The 15,927-nt window shown below is 43.0% G+C and overlaps 2 protein-coding genes across 5 annotated transcripts; both read right to left on the reverse strand.

Moving 5' to 3' along the window:
• Positions 1-229: 229 nt before the first annotated feature.
• Positions 230-7,655, reverse strand: LOC137600262 (zinc finger protein 862-like). 4 transcript variants are annotated; one of them, XM_068321793.1, is made up of 11 exons: positions 7,118-7,655; positions 6,501-6,759; positions 4,585-4,909; positions 4,099-4,398; positions 3,729-3,934; positions 3,406-3,600; positions 3,025-3,255; positions 2,239-2,476; positions 1,850-2,032; positions 1,487-1,694; positions 230-1,293 (listed from the first exon to the last, which is right to left on the reverse strand). In XM_068321793.1, exons 1-11 carry the CDS (start codon positions 7,287-7,289, stop codon positions 1,067-1,069), a joined length of 2,544 nt encoding a protein of 847 aa, XP_068177894.1. In that variant the 5' UTR covers positions 7,290-7,655; the 3' UTR covers positions 230-1,066. The 4 variants fall into 4 exon arrangements, with proteins under 4 accessions (XP_068177894.1, XP_068177895.1, XP_068177897.1 ...); XM_068321794.1 differs by having other exon boundaries at positions 4,111-4,398; positions 7,118-7,652; XM_068321796.1 differs by lacking the exon at positions 7,118-7,655 and adding an exon at positions 5,279-5,426 and having other exon boundaries at positions 6,501-6,619.
• Positions 7,656-8,340: 685 nt separating this feature from the next.
• LOC137600282 (actin-related protein 2-A) lies at positions 8,341-13,835 on the reverse strand. The gene is made up of 9 exons (XM_068321838.1): positions 13,719-13,835; positions 12,581-12,691; positions 12,181-12,396; positions 12,035-12,107; positions 11,443-11,579; positions 11,181-11,330; positions 10,957-11,102; positions 10,733-10,865; positions 8,341-9,740 (listed from the first exon to the last, which is right to left on the reverse strand). Exons 1-9 carry the CDS (start codon positions 13,764-13,766, stop codon positions 9,570-9,572), a joined length of 1,185 nt encoding a protein of 394 aa, XP_068177939.1. The 5' UTR covers positions 13,767-13,835; the 3' UTR covers positions 8,341-9,569.
• Between the last annotated feature and the right edge of the window lie 2,092 nt (positions 13,836-15,927).

The raw sequence follows: 15,927 nt of genomic DNA on the forward strand, positions 1-15,927 counted from the left end.
CTTGAGCCCGCCCATATCCCCGCCCTACTCTGCCTCTTATTGGTTGATAAAGACAAAAAACGGAAGTGGAACAACAGATAAAAGTAAGTAATACAGTAAATTCCTCTGGGCTTCTCTACTGAATATAAATATAAAAGTTACTATTTTTTAAATTTATGAAAATAAATAAAATAAATAAATATAAAGGTTACTATTTTATTAAAAATAAAATAAAAATATTTAGGTTACTATTTAGGTGCAATTTAATAAAGTATCCATCTATCTACCTGTCTATTTATCTGTCATACATATTACATATTCAGAATGCCTTGCAGCCAGTGGAGTTCAGTGAAGGCAGAAGCTTTTCCGTTGAAATGAGAAACGACATATACATTCGAACAAATGAAAGAATCAAAGCATAAGGTCAGTAGATCAAAGCACAGGAAGTTGTCACCTTGGAAATGAAATATTTCATAGAATGAAACAAAAGCTTAAATAAAAATGAATAGCAGGACCTGTTATTTGCACAACTGAACCTATAGACATACCCAAAAAGCAAAAGGCGGTTGTACAAATTATTAACTCAAAGGGGGCAAATAATTTTGCACGTCCTACTTTTCAGTGTTTTATTTTTAAACTCAATATGAAATGTTGAATAAATTCAGTTCCTCTTCACGATTGTCTCACATGTTGTTCTTAAAAATATTTTCAGCTTATTATCTTTAAGTTTGAAACCTGAAATGTGGCAAAATGTCAAAAAGTTCTTGGGAGGGGGGCAATACTTTAAGGCACTTATATATGCATATACACAGCGCGCCCCCGTTCTTTATGGTTAATGTGTTCCATTACGCCAATCACCAATTCCGCGATACAGCGACAAACGATTTATCTGATTGCGGCGGCAGTGGCTCAGCGGTAGAGCGAGTCGTCCAACTTCTCAACATCGGGGGTTCGATTCCCGCTCCCGCCCTGTCACTTCAGCGTGTGAGCTGACGTGGGGAGGTGTCAGCTCACCTCCTCATGTTATTGTTGTTTTCATCCGCTTTGATGAGATCTTCTGCACTCTTCAACATCCGCCTGTAACTCCTTAAAGGGGGGGGCCATTTCTGCTGGACGTCTTGATGGCGTTGGACCTACTGACGCCACGTTCACAGTTGACAGAAGTCACTGTGATCGTGACGCCAATCTTGACTAGCCTTTCCATATTTGGGTAGGCATCCTTGTTCTTTGATACGTATCTACAGTACAGGTCCTCCATACTGCTGTATTTGGGTACCATTGGGCCCAGGATCTTCCACTCCGTTTTGGCTGCATCTGCAAATATAAAAAGAGTTTTGTTAAGTCACAGAAAGTATAGGTATTTTGCAATAAAATAAAAATATGTAAAAACCTTTTAATATAGGAAGACAGTATTTGTTTCTGTATTCAATGAATTTTTGGAGATAATTCATGGAGACCGGAAAGTGATATCTAACCAGATTATTAATTCATAAATGTACAGACTTACCTGGATCCACAACTTTAGTGTGGGTCACACCTTTCTTCTCCTTGTCGGCGCCATACAGCTCCAGAAGCTTGTCCAGTTTGTCGCTGGAGTCGTCTCTCGTCAGCTTGGCAGAGGGGCAGAAAATGTCAAAGGCAGACATGGTATCATGATCCGGGAAGGTGCACTGCAGCTGTGTGACGATGTTATCCATGAACAAGTCAACTGCTTTCTGAAAGTACAAAAAAATAAAAATAAAAAGTCTCCATTCAGCCTAAAATTCTTATCAAATGTTATATCACCAAATAAAAAGTTTACCATCAAAAATACAGATAATGAAAAGTCTGTGTCTCCATGTGATAAAGTTTAGCACCGTTTTATTTGTACCTTAACTTCATCCCGCTGCTTTTGGGTGTCCTTCACATTGTGGTCTTCCCACAGAGTCTTGCCACCGGCTGGGGGGGTGGCAGGAAAGGCTCCTTCCAGTTTCTCTAGAAAGCCACCAGTGCCTTTCACTTGTACCAGGGCCAACAGGGAGCACACGGTGTTGTCAATGGCATCTTTCAGGTCCTACAGAAGGAAAAATAATTAAAACAGTTAAAAATATGCGGGGCCCCAAAATAGTTTGCACAACCAGATTTTTACTTTAAGAGACATTTTTTTTGTTTAACAATTATTTAATCATGAATTTATATTTGTTTTCACAATAAGTTTCATGGTTTTGCTTTTTTTTTCTCCGTTGCAGATAAGAATGAAGTTTATGAACCTTTACATACCTGGTATGTGGGTGTTGTGACCTGCATCAACTTGGACAAAATGCCCAGAAGCCCAACAGTATCCGCCAGGAAATGGGTCAAATAAATAAATTTATATGAACCCATATCAGCCGCCAGTCCTTTCAGTTGGGCTTTGCCCTCTGCTGTGCTCTTTTCTGTGGCTGCCTGCTCAAGGGCGCTCAGCACTGCAGGGACGCAGCCGGCCATGGCCTGAGTACCATCACATAAGCTCAGCACCCTGAAACAATAGAATTCCACGCAAAGATATCAAAGAGTGTTATTTAGCTATCAGATTAGCCTTTTTCCTTGCCTTGTTTTTTTTTCTTCTTTGTAGCAGAATTACACAAATTTTATTATTTGAATTTTATTTTCCGTGCAGCTACAAACTTTGGTGTGTCGCATGCTGATGTCACAAACAGGTCCCCACGTAACCTATGTAAGTCCCACCGCCAGGTTTCCACATGTAAAGCACCTACCAAGAATTGGCAACAGTTGTGGCAGATTTTAACCACAAAAAAAAAAAAAGAAACAAAATTTGGAAATCATCTAAAACAAATTAAAAAATTCAATTCAATTAAAAAAATAATTTAAATTACAAATTTTATTAAATTAAAAATTTTACTAAACAAAGTTTCACTGAGAATGCCTTCTTGTTGCTAATTCTTATACGTAATTTTTTTTTTTTTTTTTTTTATAGATTCACACAAAAGTTTTTCAAGTGTATTATCATGCACATTTTGAGTAATATTGGGTTAATTATTTCAGTTGTTAAACATGAAAACATACCTTGTGAGGAAAGCCTCCTTGATCTTCTTTGTTTGCCCACTATGGATCCTCCGGCTGACCTCCAGAGTTCTGGTGAATTTCGCAGAGAATTGAACGACTCTTGCGAAACAATTCAGGGTCCCAATATATTTAGAGATCAAGGGTACCCTGGTAGCTGCCTTCTCTGCTGCCTGTTGTAACCTGTGGGCCATACAGTGGTTTGCAACTAGAAATGGGACTTCTTTCTTGAACCTGCAATGAAAGTGTGATGTCAAAATATTAGCTGTGCTTCAAAATAAATTGAAATACTGTTGTACAAACATGGATATTAATTTTGGAAATAACTTAACAGATGGACTTTCCAATGAATCACACTTTGTTGATGTTGAATAATGCACTCACTGTGTAGTGAGGTCAACTTTCACTCCCGTCATGACGGAGGCCCCATCTGTGGCCAAGCCCACCATGTTGTCTTTGTTTAAGCCCTTGGCCTCTAGAAACTGTTGCAGGGCGGCTGTGATGGCATCAGAAGTTGTCGCCCTCATTTCCCTGACTCCTAAGAACCTTACTCTGGGACGGGCATCAGGGCCAACGTACCTGGAACAAAAAAACAACGACATTTGATTAAAAAAATAGACAATTTAAATGTTTATTAATGTTACTTGTCTTCAGTAGTTCTAAAATGACACTAAATTGTTCCTTTATCTGAAAGAAAACATGCAAACCTGATGTACACCCTCAAAACGGTCTTGTTGGAGCCGTCGGTGGCCTCATCTGCTTCTAGAGAGAAGTATCGTGCCTCATCAACCTCCTTCAGGATCTCTTCCTCCTCTTCAGTGGCCACACACTCTCTCAAGTCATTCACTGATGTCTGGTGGCTGTCGTGAATGGAACCATCGTCCTTCCCAAGGACACGGAGACTCTGGGCACCCTGCAAATACATAACGCAAATAAAAATCATTTCATTTATCATATATTCAATATTCTTAACTAAATTTAGATTATTTTTAAATATTACCGGTACTTGTATACTTGCATCCACAGCCAATGAGTAAGTTACTAACATAGCAGTATAATAAATGTATTGAAATTTACCATGAAACTTACATCCTCTAACTGGAGATCAACAGGGCCGCTGAATGTTACATTTGGCATGTCTTCCATCCATTGAACCGTCTCAAACGCAGCTGTCATACTCTCCCTTGCCCGGTCATCTGCCTTTGCTCTGGCCTTCGACATCTGTCTGCTGCCCTGCTTTGCACCAGCTGCCATTTTATGGTCAGCTCTCATGGTATGCTTGTTGAAGTCATCCTTTTTGGGTACTTTCGCACATTTACCCCTGGTAAATAGGTTAGTCTTTTTGGCCTCGATACAGTAGGTGCAGAAGAAGAGATTCTGAAAAGTATGGAATGACACTTTTGAAATCCACTGCATATGTTTTTAAAGTTTAAATTAAAATACTAAGGAATAACAAATTGTTATATTGCATTAAAAAAAATCACTGAACCTGATTCAGTTATAATTGCTTTTTTTTTTTTTTTTTTTACAAATTGTTATGATGCTACCTTGTTATGATAGTACCTTCTCTTTGTCGTAAATCAGCCACTTGAAGATGGAGAACCAATCGGCCTTTATCTGACGATTCCGGTCTCTCTCCTTCTGCGTCATGGCCTGTTTCTTGCCAGAGTCTGCGGCGGCAGAAGTTTTGGCCTTCTTTGCTGGTGTCTCTGTCTCAGCAGAGCAATCTCCGGGGGTTGCTGGGCTCTCTGGGTGAGGGCTCTCCAGCCTGCTCTGTTCCTCGACCGTCTCTTGGATGCATTCTCCAGTTTCATGGGAGGGCCGTGTTGCTTTGAAAAAGCTCTGCAGAGAAGTCTGCTGACGCTTCCCCTTGGCCCTTCTCTTCATACTGAAAACACAGATACCAATGTTTTATGACCTGTGTCTGTATGTGTGTGTCCTAATATTTGTTTTCTCAATACTCGATGATTTTGTGTGTGTTTGTGTGTGATTTTTGATTTCAAATTAAAAAGGCATATAAAATATGAAGAGGTGAATACACATTTACATGCATCGCCGGTTATTCCTGCCGGTCATAGGGATCAAAAGTCTAAGACCACAAACAAATATTGATAATATCTTTCATTGACCTTCTGATCGGTCTGTCACAAGTCCTCCCCCCTCTCAGCATTCACCATTTGTTGTTTAATTAGAATTTTAACGCAAAATCTACAATAAAACATTGGATTCTCATTTTCTTTCCATCGATCGTCCTCACCTCGTCGTACACCAAGTCGTGGGTTTAGCTTGTAAAAATAGAATCCTTTTTTTTTTCAGTGGACGAGAGGAGGTGATGAGAGGAGTGCATATTTAATGATCAGGAGCGTTCGGGTCACTTCGGCTATTTCCTTTGGCATGCACGCCGCCTAGCGAGACAAGAAGTTTGTTTTCTTACGTTATCGCTCGGGGGTTTACGCGAGTCCAAAAAAGTTAAAGTTTTAGTCTTTTTTTCCTAAACACAAAAACGCCACTGTGGCTACACAGGCTAAAAACCTTGTAGCCACTCTGGCTACAAGGTTGTGGCGATCGGCTAGCGCAAGCCCAGCTTAGATCACCACTCTTACTATATCTTTTAGTGCACACTGAACACTTGAAGGGTTTCTCTCCTGTGTGGGTTCCCATGTGCAGTATCAGGTGTCCTCCCTGACTATATCTTTTACTGCACACTTGAAGGGTTTCTCTCCTGTGTGGATTCGCATGTGGAGTCGTAGATCTACACCTTGGCTAAATCCTTTAGCACAGACTGAACACTTGCAGGGTTTCTCATCTGTGTGGGTTCTCACGTCTACATTAAAATGTGATCTGATTAGAAAAATATTTTTATAAACTGAATAACAACGTTTTCGCTCCTGACTGAACTCCACTATGCTCCTGCAGATCTGCCTTCTCACCACAGCTTGAAACACATTCAGAGGAAATAGCTGGTGAATTTCCACTATTACATCCAGGTTCTCTGTTGTTCCTCAACTGGTTTAAGTCTGACTGGGATTCGCTGGTTTCCTCCGGGTCACAACTGTTACCATCCTCTGGTTCAGAGAAGTATGACATCTGGTTGTCATTAGCTTGTAAATGTCCATCTCTTTGAAAGTAACTGTTAACTTCTGGTTCTCCACACTCTTCTCCATCAGCTTCTGTTTTCATCTCTGCATCACAGAGCTGTGAGGACTTGGGCTTGCGCTAGGTGATCGCCACTACATCATAGGCGAAGTAAATTCCAGAGTGGCTACTAGGTTTTTAGTCTGTGTATCCACAGTGGCGTTCTTATTTTTAGGAAAAAAAGGCTCAAACTTACAACTTTTTTGGACTCGCGAAAATCCCAGAGCGGTAACAAACCTTTTCTCTCGCTCTTTCCAACGCTTGTCGGCGCGCTGATGTCTTAGACACAGAATGTGGCTTACTCAATTCTTTTACAATGAGCCACAGTGGCCTAGTCTTACTACCTCCTAGTGCAAGCCCTGTAGGACTGAGGTTTCTCTTCATCTTCTTCACTCATCACAGGGACTGAAGAGAACATTAACTCTGTGACACCAGCCTCCTCCTTCAGTCCTGGAAGCTGCTCTGTGTCCTGATTGGTCTGGACTTCCTCCAGTTCCTCTTTGATGTTTGGAGGCTCTGGGGGGTTGTCCTGCTCCAGATTGGACCATAAATCCTGCTGCTCAGGGTGAACCTCGTCATTTGTCACAAACAGCATCTGGACTTCTGTGAATCATGAAATAAACACAGTTGACTAACGGGGTGTCAAACTATCACACAACGGGCTGAAACTCAAGACAAAGATTACGTTGCGGGACAAACATACTTCACATTAATTGAACCGTCAATTTCCTGCAATATTTGGACCTGATGAGTTTTATTTGAAAAGATTACGGAGTCTGATGTTACACAGAGTACATGTGTAATGTCCCTGAACACTATCTGTAGTATTTCAGAGGACACGAATATGTGAACCATGTATGGACAGAACAGGTGAAACACCTGAGACTCATGGCTGACAATGAAACCACTCTGAGGTGAATGTTTTCAGGTTGAACCAGGGAAAGAACCGACAGGGACCGACCTGCTCTCTGGGGGTGGACCTGAGGGCTGAAAACAGATTCCAGGAGCTTCTGTCGTTCACTACGTCGCTCCTCATTGTTGGCTAACGTTCTTTCAAACTGTTCGATGATGTCTTCGGCGGCAGCAGCGAGTCTCTGCAGGACGAACGCTCTCAGCGTTTGGACGTCGCACATTCCGACTCGTTCACGGTGCTTTAAAACCCGTTTGCTGATGAGCTCCCAGTCCAGATCGTTTCCGGCTAACAGGCTAAGCTAGCAGCGTTAGCTTCACGGGACGAGCTAATTGACGATTTAAAGACTTAAAGGCAAATAAAGACAGCAGAGAATCTATGGAAACAGCTCGAACTCCCCAATTTAGACGATTCACGTCAGTGAAAAGTTCAACTCGGTCTTTTTCGAAGCTACAACCATCGGCCACGTAACTGCTTTCGTCTTCCCGCTCCAGACTCGTCTTCTTCTTCCACTTCCGGTCTACTTCCGGCCTCCGACCCGGATGGTCCGCCCCCCAAAAACATCCGACTCTTATAGAAGCTGAGTGTGAAAACAGTTGTTTCCGTTTCCTGTTTGTGTCTTTTTTAACCCTTCTATGCACAAGTTACCACCTACCCTCTTCCACGAGTGGGGTAAAAAAAAAAAGACCCTAATTAAAATTATGCCCTTTTGCAATAAACTGGTTGTTATTCGTCAAAATCTTTAAAACAAAGAGTTGTAATATTTTCATATTCCAGTTATTCCTCGTAAAACATCTTTGTGACATGAATCCATTTGCATTTTTATTTATTTTCTTCATTAATTTTAAGAAAAAAATTGCAGTTTTTGTATCACTCCGCCAATCTTCCACAAGTGGGGTTAAAAATAACACCAATTACAATCATTGTCTTTTTCACTAAAGACAATGATTGCAGGGTTGTCCATGATGGATAAGTTTGTTCAGATTCCTCCTCTCCACCACGGCCTCGCAGTGTCCAGACAACAGCCAATCACAGCCAGCCTCCCTGATCAGCTGGTTTAATCTGTCGGTATTGCTGGCTCTGATGCTGCTCTCCCAACAAACCACGGCAAAGAAGAGTACGCTGGCCACAGCGGACTGGTAGAACATCTCCAACATCTTACTGCATTCATTGAAGGATCTCAGCTTCTTCAGTTTTGGTCCCAGACATTATCATGTCCAGCAGCAATCAAGAACCACGTCAAAACATGAAGACACAACACCAGCGCCTGTAAATCACTTCATTTGATTTAATCCAGCCGTTATGATTAAAAACAAAACATAAAAAGGTTGATCAAAGATCACAAGATTGGCACGTGATGACGGTACTGTCAAGATGAAATCATACATTACAGATGCATATATTCCAAGTGCTTCCAATAGGAACCAAGATGGAAAACCACAAATACCAGCTTTTAGGTTGTCTCCATTTCCTCTCACCAGATTCATATTAATAATACAAATAGTTTGTCGTAGCACATGGATCACCACCTCTCAGCACAAACCCGCAAAGTCAATTTTAGAACAGCAGAGAAAGAGGAAGAGGATGAGGAAGTCTGGCCATGACAAAAAGGAAGATTCATCATCAGCGGAGTTAAAATTCAAGTGAACGAGACTTGCTGTGATCTCATTGGTTAATCTGAGTTTGATACCTGGAATGACTTGTGTGTCCGAGGACCATAATATCACTAATCCAGAGTTACAATCCTCCTCCTACTCAGGGAACAAAATAGGTTTCATTTAGTACCCGACATGTGACCGAGAACCGGCCAATGGGCTCACTGCAAAAATAAAAATGAAGATAACAATTCAGGAGCAAAAACTGAAAACAAGGAATGATGAAGGTCGACAGCTTTGGTCCCATAAAAAAAAAAAAAAAAAGCTGGTCCCAGGAACTAAAAGGCACGACAAGAAAAAAGAAGAATAAGCAGGGAAAAATAGACAGGTTACTGGTAGGACTACGATTTAAACACCCTGACTGCAGGTCGGGGTTGGGTTGTTGGAGGAGCAGCTGTCAGAGGTAATCAAAGCTCTTTAAATGCGTCTGATTTGTTGTCCGGAGCGATAAAACCACCAGGGTGTCGTCGCTGCTGCAACATCCAGCTGGCATCCAGTCTCTATGTTAGGGTAAAGTAAGATAAACTACGCTAGGCTAACTGCCTCGGGGCTCCAGGTGAAGACTGCTCAGATTTTGAGGTGGTATCGTTCTTAGCATTACGCAAATCAGCACATTTCCCAAAAGGTTGCACTTCCCCTTTAAGGAAGTTGCGACCAGTCGGTTGAGTCCAACAGTCGGTAAGTCTTGTGAATTCCTGACCCCAACCAAGACATGTTTTACCCCAAACCCTCCACACCTTTCACCCCTCCATCCCTTCCTTCCATACTCCCTCCTTTTGCTCTTCAAACATACCCCCAGACCCGTCGCCGTGAGCGACGGCTGACAGGTTGACGCTGGTCGGCGTTGATTATCGGACCGTGACTCCCAGCTTCTCCAGGACTCGTGTCCCTTTCTCCAGGTACTCGTCCCGCGTCATCCAGAAGTTGTCCTTGTCCTTCATGATGTCGGCCAGCACGGCGCCACCTAGGAACACCATGTGTTTGCGTCTGGGGGGGTCCTCGATTCTGATCTTGAATTTCTGTAAAGGAGATGAAAGAGGGGCGGAGCCTGTTAGAGGAGAAAACGCCAACCGACCCTCTGATGGCCATCAAATCCACCGGAGACGTTTAATCATAGGTGACAGGACCTTCTCCTCTGGCAGAGACAGAATTACAGCTTCTTTGGTGTATTAATAAACGGGTGCTACCACCTAGTGGCAGATACAGGTACTACACAAAAACTCCACTTGGCTTCAGTCGCCGATAAAACTGATGCATCAATTAAAAAAATGAAAATTAAAGAGTCTTTTAAAACAGAAAAGGATTTAAAAGACTTGGCTTTCATGCTATGTTCTCACTTGAGAAATTTACCTCTAAAAATAAACATTTATTTATTGGGAAAGTTTTAAAAGGTCCCATATTCTCCTGTTTTTAATCGTTCACACAGGTACCAGACGTCCAGCCACACTGTATTCGAGATGTTTTGCCCTAAACTGATCTGTGGTCCTGAATTCAGCTGTTTAAAAGTCTAAATGATCCTTACCCTCGGCTCATGGAGGACCTGTACATCTATGTGGAGACCAGAAAAAAACCATGCATACCATAAAATGGAACCTTTTACAGTAATCCCTTGATTATTTGCGCTTCAAGATGCACGGCTTCACTACATCGCACATTTTTAGTAGCTAGTCATGTGATACCGTAAGCACATGCTATTGGTTGACAGCATCCGGAAGTTTGTGCGTTCCGAGACGTACGGAACTCAGCGCACTTCCATGTATTAAAGAAACAATTTTCTTTAATACCAAAGTGCTTTAAACAGTCTGTCAGAGTGTGGGAAAGGTAATACAGATAGAAGGTGGTTTAATATCTGTATGGGGGGGGGGGTTCAGAAACGTTTAAATAACTGTAAATAATAAAATATTTTCCACACTATAAGGCGCACCTGAAAGATTTTCATTTTCTCAAAAACTGACAGTGCGCCTTATAATCCAGTGCGCTTTGGATCGTGGCAGGAAGGCGCCGTACTCACAGACAGCTTGTTGACGTCTCCCTTCAGCACTCGCTCCAGGTACAGCTGCTTCAGCTCGCGCTCCAGGCGTGACGGCAAGCCGGGGTACATGGTGGAGCCCCCGGACAGGACGATGTGTTTGTAGAACTCGGCCCTGACGGCAGAAACACGGCGCATGTAGTGAAACCTCTGCTCCTGACCAGGAAGCCTTTGTCTGCTCGACGGGCGGCGCCACGCCGGCTCACCTGGTGTCGATATCTGCAGCCTGGATGGTGTTGAAGAGCAGCTCGGCCACGCCGACCCCCTCCACGTTGATGAGGTGGGGTTGAAACAGCGCCTCGGGGGCTTCGAAGCGTTCGCCTCCCACCTTGATCACCCTGCCGTCGGGGAGCTGAGAGCACAACAAACCGTCGTTAGACGCCGCGGCCCGGCTTCGTGGGGAGTGAAGGAACGGAGGAACGGGACCGACCATGTAGGACTCCACCAGCACCGTCGTCTCGAGCGCTAACTTCTGCTCCTGCTCGATGTTGTAGCCCACATAACAAAGCTTCTCCTTCATCATCCTCACCGTCTCAAAGTCCGCAGAATGGTTGAAGGCGTAGCCGCGGAGCAGCAGCAGCTGGAGGACAGACGGACGGGACGGTTACCGCCACCGTGGAACTGATGCTAATAATAAAATGTGTGTGTGTGTGTATAGCTGTCTATCTCTCCATCTCTCTCCGTTTTTGTACCTTGATAAGGTAGCGCGTTATGTCCCTGCCGGCGATGTCGAGGCGTCGGGTCAGGTGGGGCAGAGAGAATCCCTCGTACACGGGACAGATGTGAGTGACGCCGTCACCGGAGTCGACGACGACTCCAGTCAACAACCCTGGAACGACAACAGAGGGAATCAGACGAGGGTCCTGGAGCACAAAAACATCATGAAGATATTAAATACTTAAAACCAGGGGCGTCAAACTCATTTTCACTGAGGGCCACATCAGCATAACGGCTGTAATCAAAGGTCCAGATGTAATTAAACCCACAGAACTCCATCAATCAAGGATCAAACTATCAATGAATAAAGAAAAATAACATCAACGCTTTTGTAAAAGTTAAAATGGGCTGAATGGGTTGAAGCACACTTTTGACCTTTCTATTTTTAGATACTTTAGTTTTAGACATTTGATGCTCTTGCGGGCCACATAAAATGATGTAGCGGGCCATATTTGGCCCGCGGGCCTTGAGCTTGACACACGTGCTTTAAATGCTTGTGCAGCATTCTGTCGACGCTGACTTTCAGTGAAGCAGCGGATGCTCCGGTGCGGACAGGCCGTCACCCACCTTGAGCGTAGAGCGTGAGGACTGCCTGGATGGCGATGTAAACCCCTGAGAACTGGTACGTTTCAAACATCACCTGTAAACACAAACATAGCATCAGATCACACGCGCACACGCCGGCTGAAGCGTCTCCTCGCGCCTCGGCCCACCTCGATGATCTTCTCTCTGTTCTTGGTAGGGTTCATGGGAGGCTCCGTCAGCAGGATCTTGCAGTTGCGTGAATCGATGTTGAGTTTCTCGGGGCCAAAGGTGTAGTCCCACAGGTGCTTCATGTCATCCCAGTTCCTGACGATGCCGTTCTCCATGGGGTAATTCACCTCCAGCATGGACCGCAGCTCGCTGGCCTCATCCCCCACCATCAGGTCCTGCAAACGGCAAACGGCTCAGACGAAATAATACAACACGCTCAACACACTTTTGCTATTTTATGGATCATGTTTTCGGACAGCTGTGTGCAAAAATCAAAGGCCTAAATTCTACTTTGTCCTATTTTACAGAGGGTAGTTGCACACATCGTGAATGAAAACAGGCTCAGGAAAGTGTGAATACCTTGATTTCAATGTTTCCGACTTTAGCTGTGGAGCGGATGATCGGCCGGCCGACCAGCGCCGGGAAAATGTGTTCAGGGAAGTTAGAGCCTGCATAGCCACACTTCACAAACTGGAACAGGATGGAAAGCAGAAAACAATGTTGAAACATCTTTACTGCGGTCACAGACTGAGACGCATTAAAAGAAAACATTACAGGTTTAGACACAAACAACAAAAATTATTCAGCATACACTGTAGATTTCATTTTAATTGGCTAAAAATACTATTTAATTATAATGATCTTGAGTTTTTTGCCAACATCTGATGAATAATATATTCAGCCAATAAGCCTACTACACAATAAAGATGTCCTAATATGATATAGAACTATAACAGCCTGTCATTGAGGCCTGAAACCTTCAGCAGAGCTCAAAACTCGCCTTACATGGAAAAACTGCTCACTTCCGCAATCACTGTTTTCACGCATGCGCATTTGCTTCCATTCAATTTCACCAGCGATCCGGTTATTTTTCATTTCTAAAAAATTACACAGGTTTAACAAACGACGCGGAAATGTTTTGTTGGTCTTTGATCGGATTCAAAATTGAAAGAAAAAAACAAAAACGACACGTTTCTGTTTTGAAGAGGGCGTGGCTGAGTGAACGTGCTAACAAGCTAACATTGCTAACCGTATAAGAAAAGTGGACAAAATGAAAACAAAGGGGAAACTATGAACTCGGTTCGTCAAAGATTTATAATAACAATAAATAATAATTAATAACTCCAACCCGCCATTCGATCTAGTGAATGCTGTCAAACATTTTAAAATGGATAATTTAAGAACACTGACGTGTGTTCGTCCGGCGTTTGCTAGCGTCGTATGGAAATATCGCTTTAGTGTGTGGATTTTAAATTAAAATACTGAAGCCCAAAATGCGTGTTAACTCTGTTTATTTGAAGGGATGCGCTTTTATGTCAGACCGTGAATGTCAGCGTTGGCAGATAAATGAGCTGAATCCAGCTAAGTCAAGCTAACGCGCTAGCATGTTATCTGTTACTTCCGGTCTCCACTGGACTCCTTTCTCCTAATAAACTGTTCCCGCGGAGAGCGACACGGAGTGACACTTTAAAGATTTAAAGTTTATTCTCAAGCTTACCCCGGTCCCATTGTCACAAACCACAATTTTCCTCCCCTGACTGTCCATTTTTAGTTCTTCGAACCCAGCAGCAGCTTCCTCCTGCTTGACAATTTGCTAAAATCAAGCTAGTCAGCGCCACCGGAAGGAACCAACCCAGCAAGGAAGTCGTAATTCCTTCAAAATAAAAGCGCGGACTCCAAAAACTCGCCTCGATCAGAAAAGAACAAACGTTTAGATTATTTATAACATTCAAGAAGAGGTCTGGACTTTACACAACCAAGCAGTAACAAGAGTAAATTAAGAAATCCCGCTTCAAATCAGTGATGTTTTATAATTGTCAGTGTTCGTGTGTTCGTTCGTCCGTTCTTCAATACGTCCACCTAATATCTTCTCAACCGTTGCAGATAGAAAGATGAGACAAAAAGCACATGACTCAGGCAGCAAAGGGGATGAAAATGAGATGATGACCTTGACCTTGAGAAAACCAGATCAAGGTCAAATTTCAGCTTTTGTACACTCAGGAACCAGATAAGATAGAAAGACAAGGGAAAGGCCAGTGTGAGTAAGATCGTAGATCAAAGCTCCTGCTTTGATCTTTCACAGTAGGTCAGAGCACTAGCTTTGATCTTTGACCTATGCAAGTAAGTCAGGGTAAAATTTTGAATTCAGGGGTGTTGCAGTCTCTGACTCCATTGGTTCTTGTTTATCCATATCCTCTGCATGCAACTCTCTGTTAGCAATAGTCGATGCCTTAAGCTTAATGACGCTCCCGTGTTAAAACAGTTAATGCAACTTTCAGCAATATTTTGCTTCCAGTTTTCACTTTCTACCATATTTTATGTGGCTGTTGGTTTGTCTTCAGGATGCAGGTCAGTGACTTCAGGAGTCACTAGTTTTCTGTTGACACACACCTATTGTGTGTAATGTCTTTTACCCAGTTGAAGACCACGGGCCGGATTGCTGCAGCGATTTGTCGTCTGTCTGACAGCACAGCATTCCTTCCTCCCCCATGAACACCATCCACAACAAGTATGATGTTTGACTCGTTTTGTCTTTCCTCCATGTAGCTCTGGGTATGGCCAGCTGTCTGATGTCCGTTGTGCAAAAGGGTTTTCCAGAGAAGACCTGAACTCTTTCATTTCTGAGATGGTTGCGCAGCTCAAACAGGAAGCCAGCATCAACCGTCCAAAGCAAGACGGAGAAATCCACTGTGACATCTGCACTGGAAGAAAAGCAAAGGCCCTCAGGTCCTGCCTGGTGTGTCTGGTTTCCTACTGTGTGACCCCCCTGGAGCCTCGTATGAGGACTTCAGGCCTAAAACGCCATCCTCTAATCGACCCAGAAGGTGATCTGAGCGTCAGGACGTGCACAGAGCATTATAAACCCCTAGAACTGTTCTGTAAGACCGATCAAACACCCATTTCATGCTGATGGATTTGATGATGATTTGATCTCAGCTGATTTTTAGCGACGGAATTAAATCGGATTCAACCTCAGCTGAATTTTTACGGCCCTGCTTGAAATACTGTATATTCCAGTCAGAGCAATGATTATTATTATTATTATTATTACTACTACTACTATTATTAATATTGGAAATATTCTAGCATCAGGGTTTTATATCATCACAAAGAGATGACGGATGGATTGATGCAGAAATAATTTTATTGTTTGATGCTTATTCAAACTGACAAAATGTAAAGTAGAAAGTTGGATGGGAAGATGGCTTCAGCTTCTGTTCTGAACCTTTGCTTTCAGTTTCATAGGTGGTGACGCGGCATTCAATGACCTCAATGAGCGTCTGTTAAACTTTAAACTCCACAATCTGAGTTGGATCCAAATGAGCTCGTCAGGCCTGTAAAACGTTTGAAACATCCGCAGCTTTAATCACAACCGCAATAAAATCCACTCGCAGTTCAGTCATTACAAAAACTTTATCTCAATCACACATTCAAATAACGACTTTTTAATCTCTTTATTCTCTTTTGTTCCACATTGTAGTCGTTGTTGACCTCTGACCTAAGGGAGGAGGAGGAGAGGTTTCTGTACTTTCAACGCCATCAGATGTTTTTACATCGTTTTACTGGAAATCCTTTTGTGACAATAAATCCAACTTAACCGTCTCCTTTCTTTATTCCAGAGTCTCTCCTCGGAGCTCGTCTGCTTCTCTCTGACTCCCCGATAACAACCTTTACCTTCGTTTGACAGTTTATCTGTGTTTTTGAAT

Source organism: Antennarius striatus, chromosome 8 (genome assembly GCF_040054535.1).
Source record: "Antennarius striatus isolate MH-2024 chromosome 8, ASM4005453v1, whole genome shotgun sequence".
In the NCBI taxonomy this organism is placed as follows: Eukaryota; Metazoa; Chordata; class Actinopteri; order Lophiiformes; family Antennariidae; genus Antennarius; species Antennarius striatus.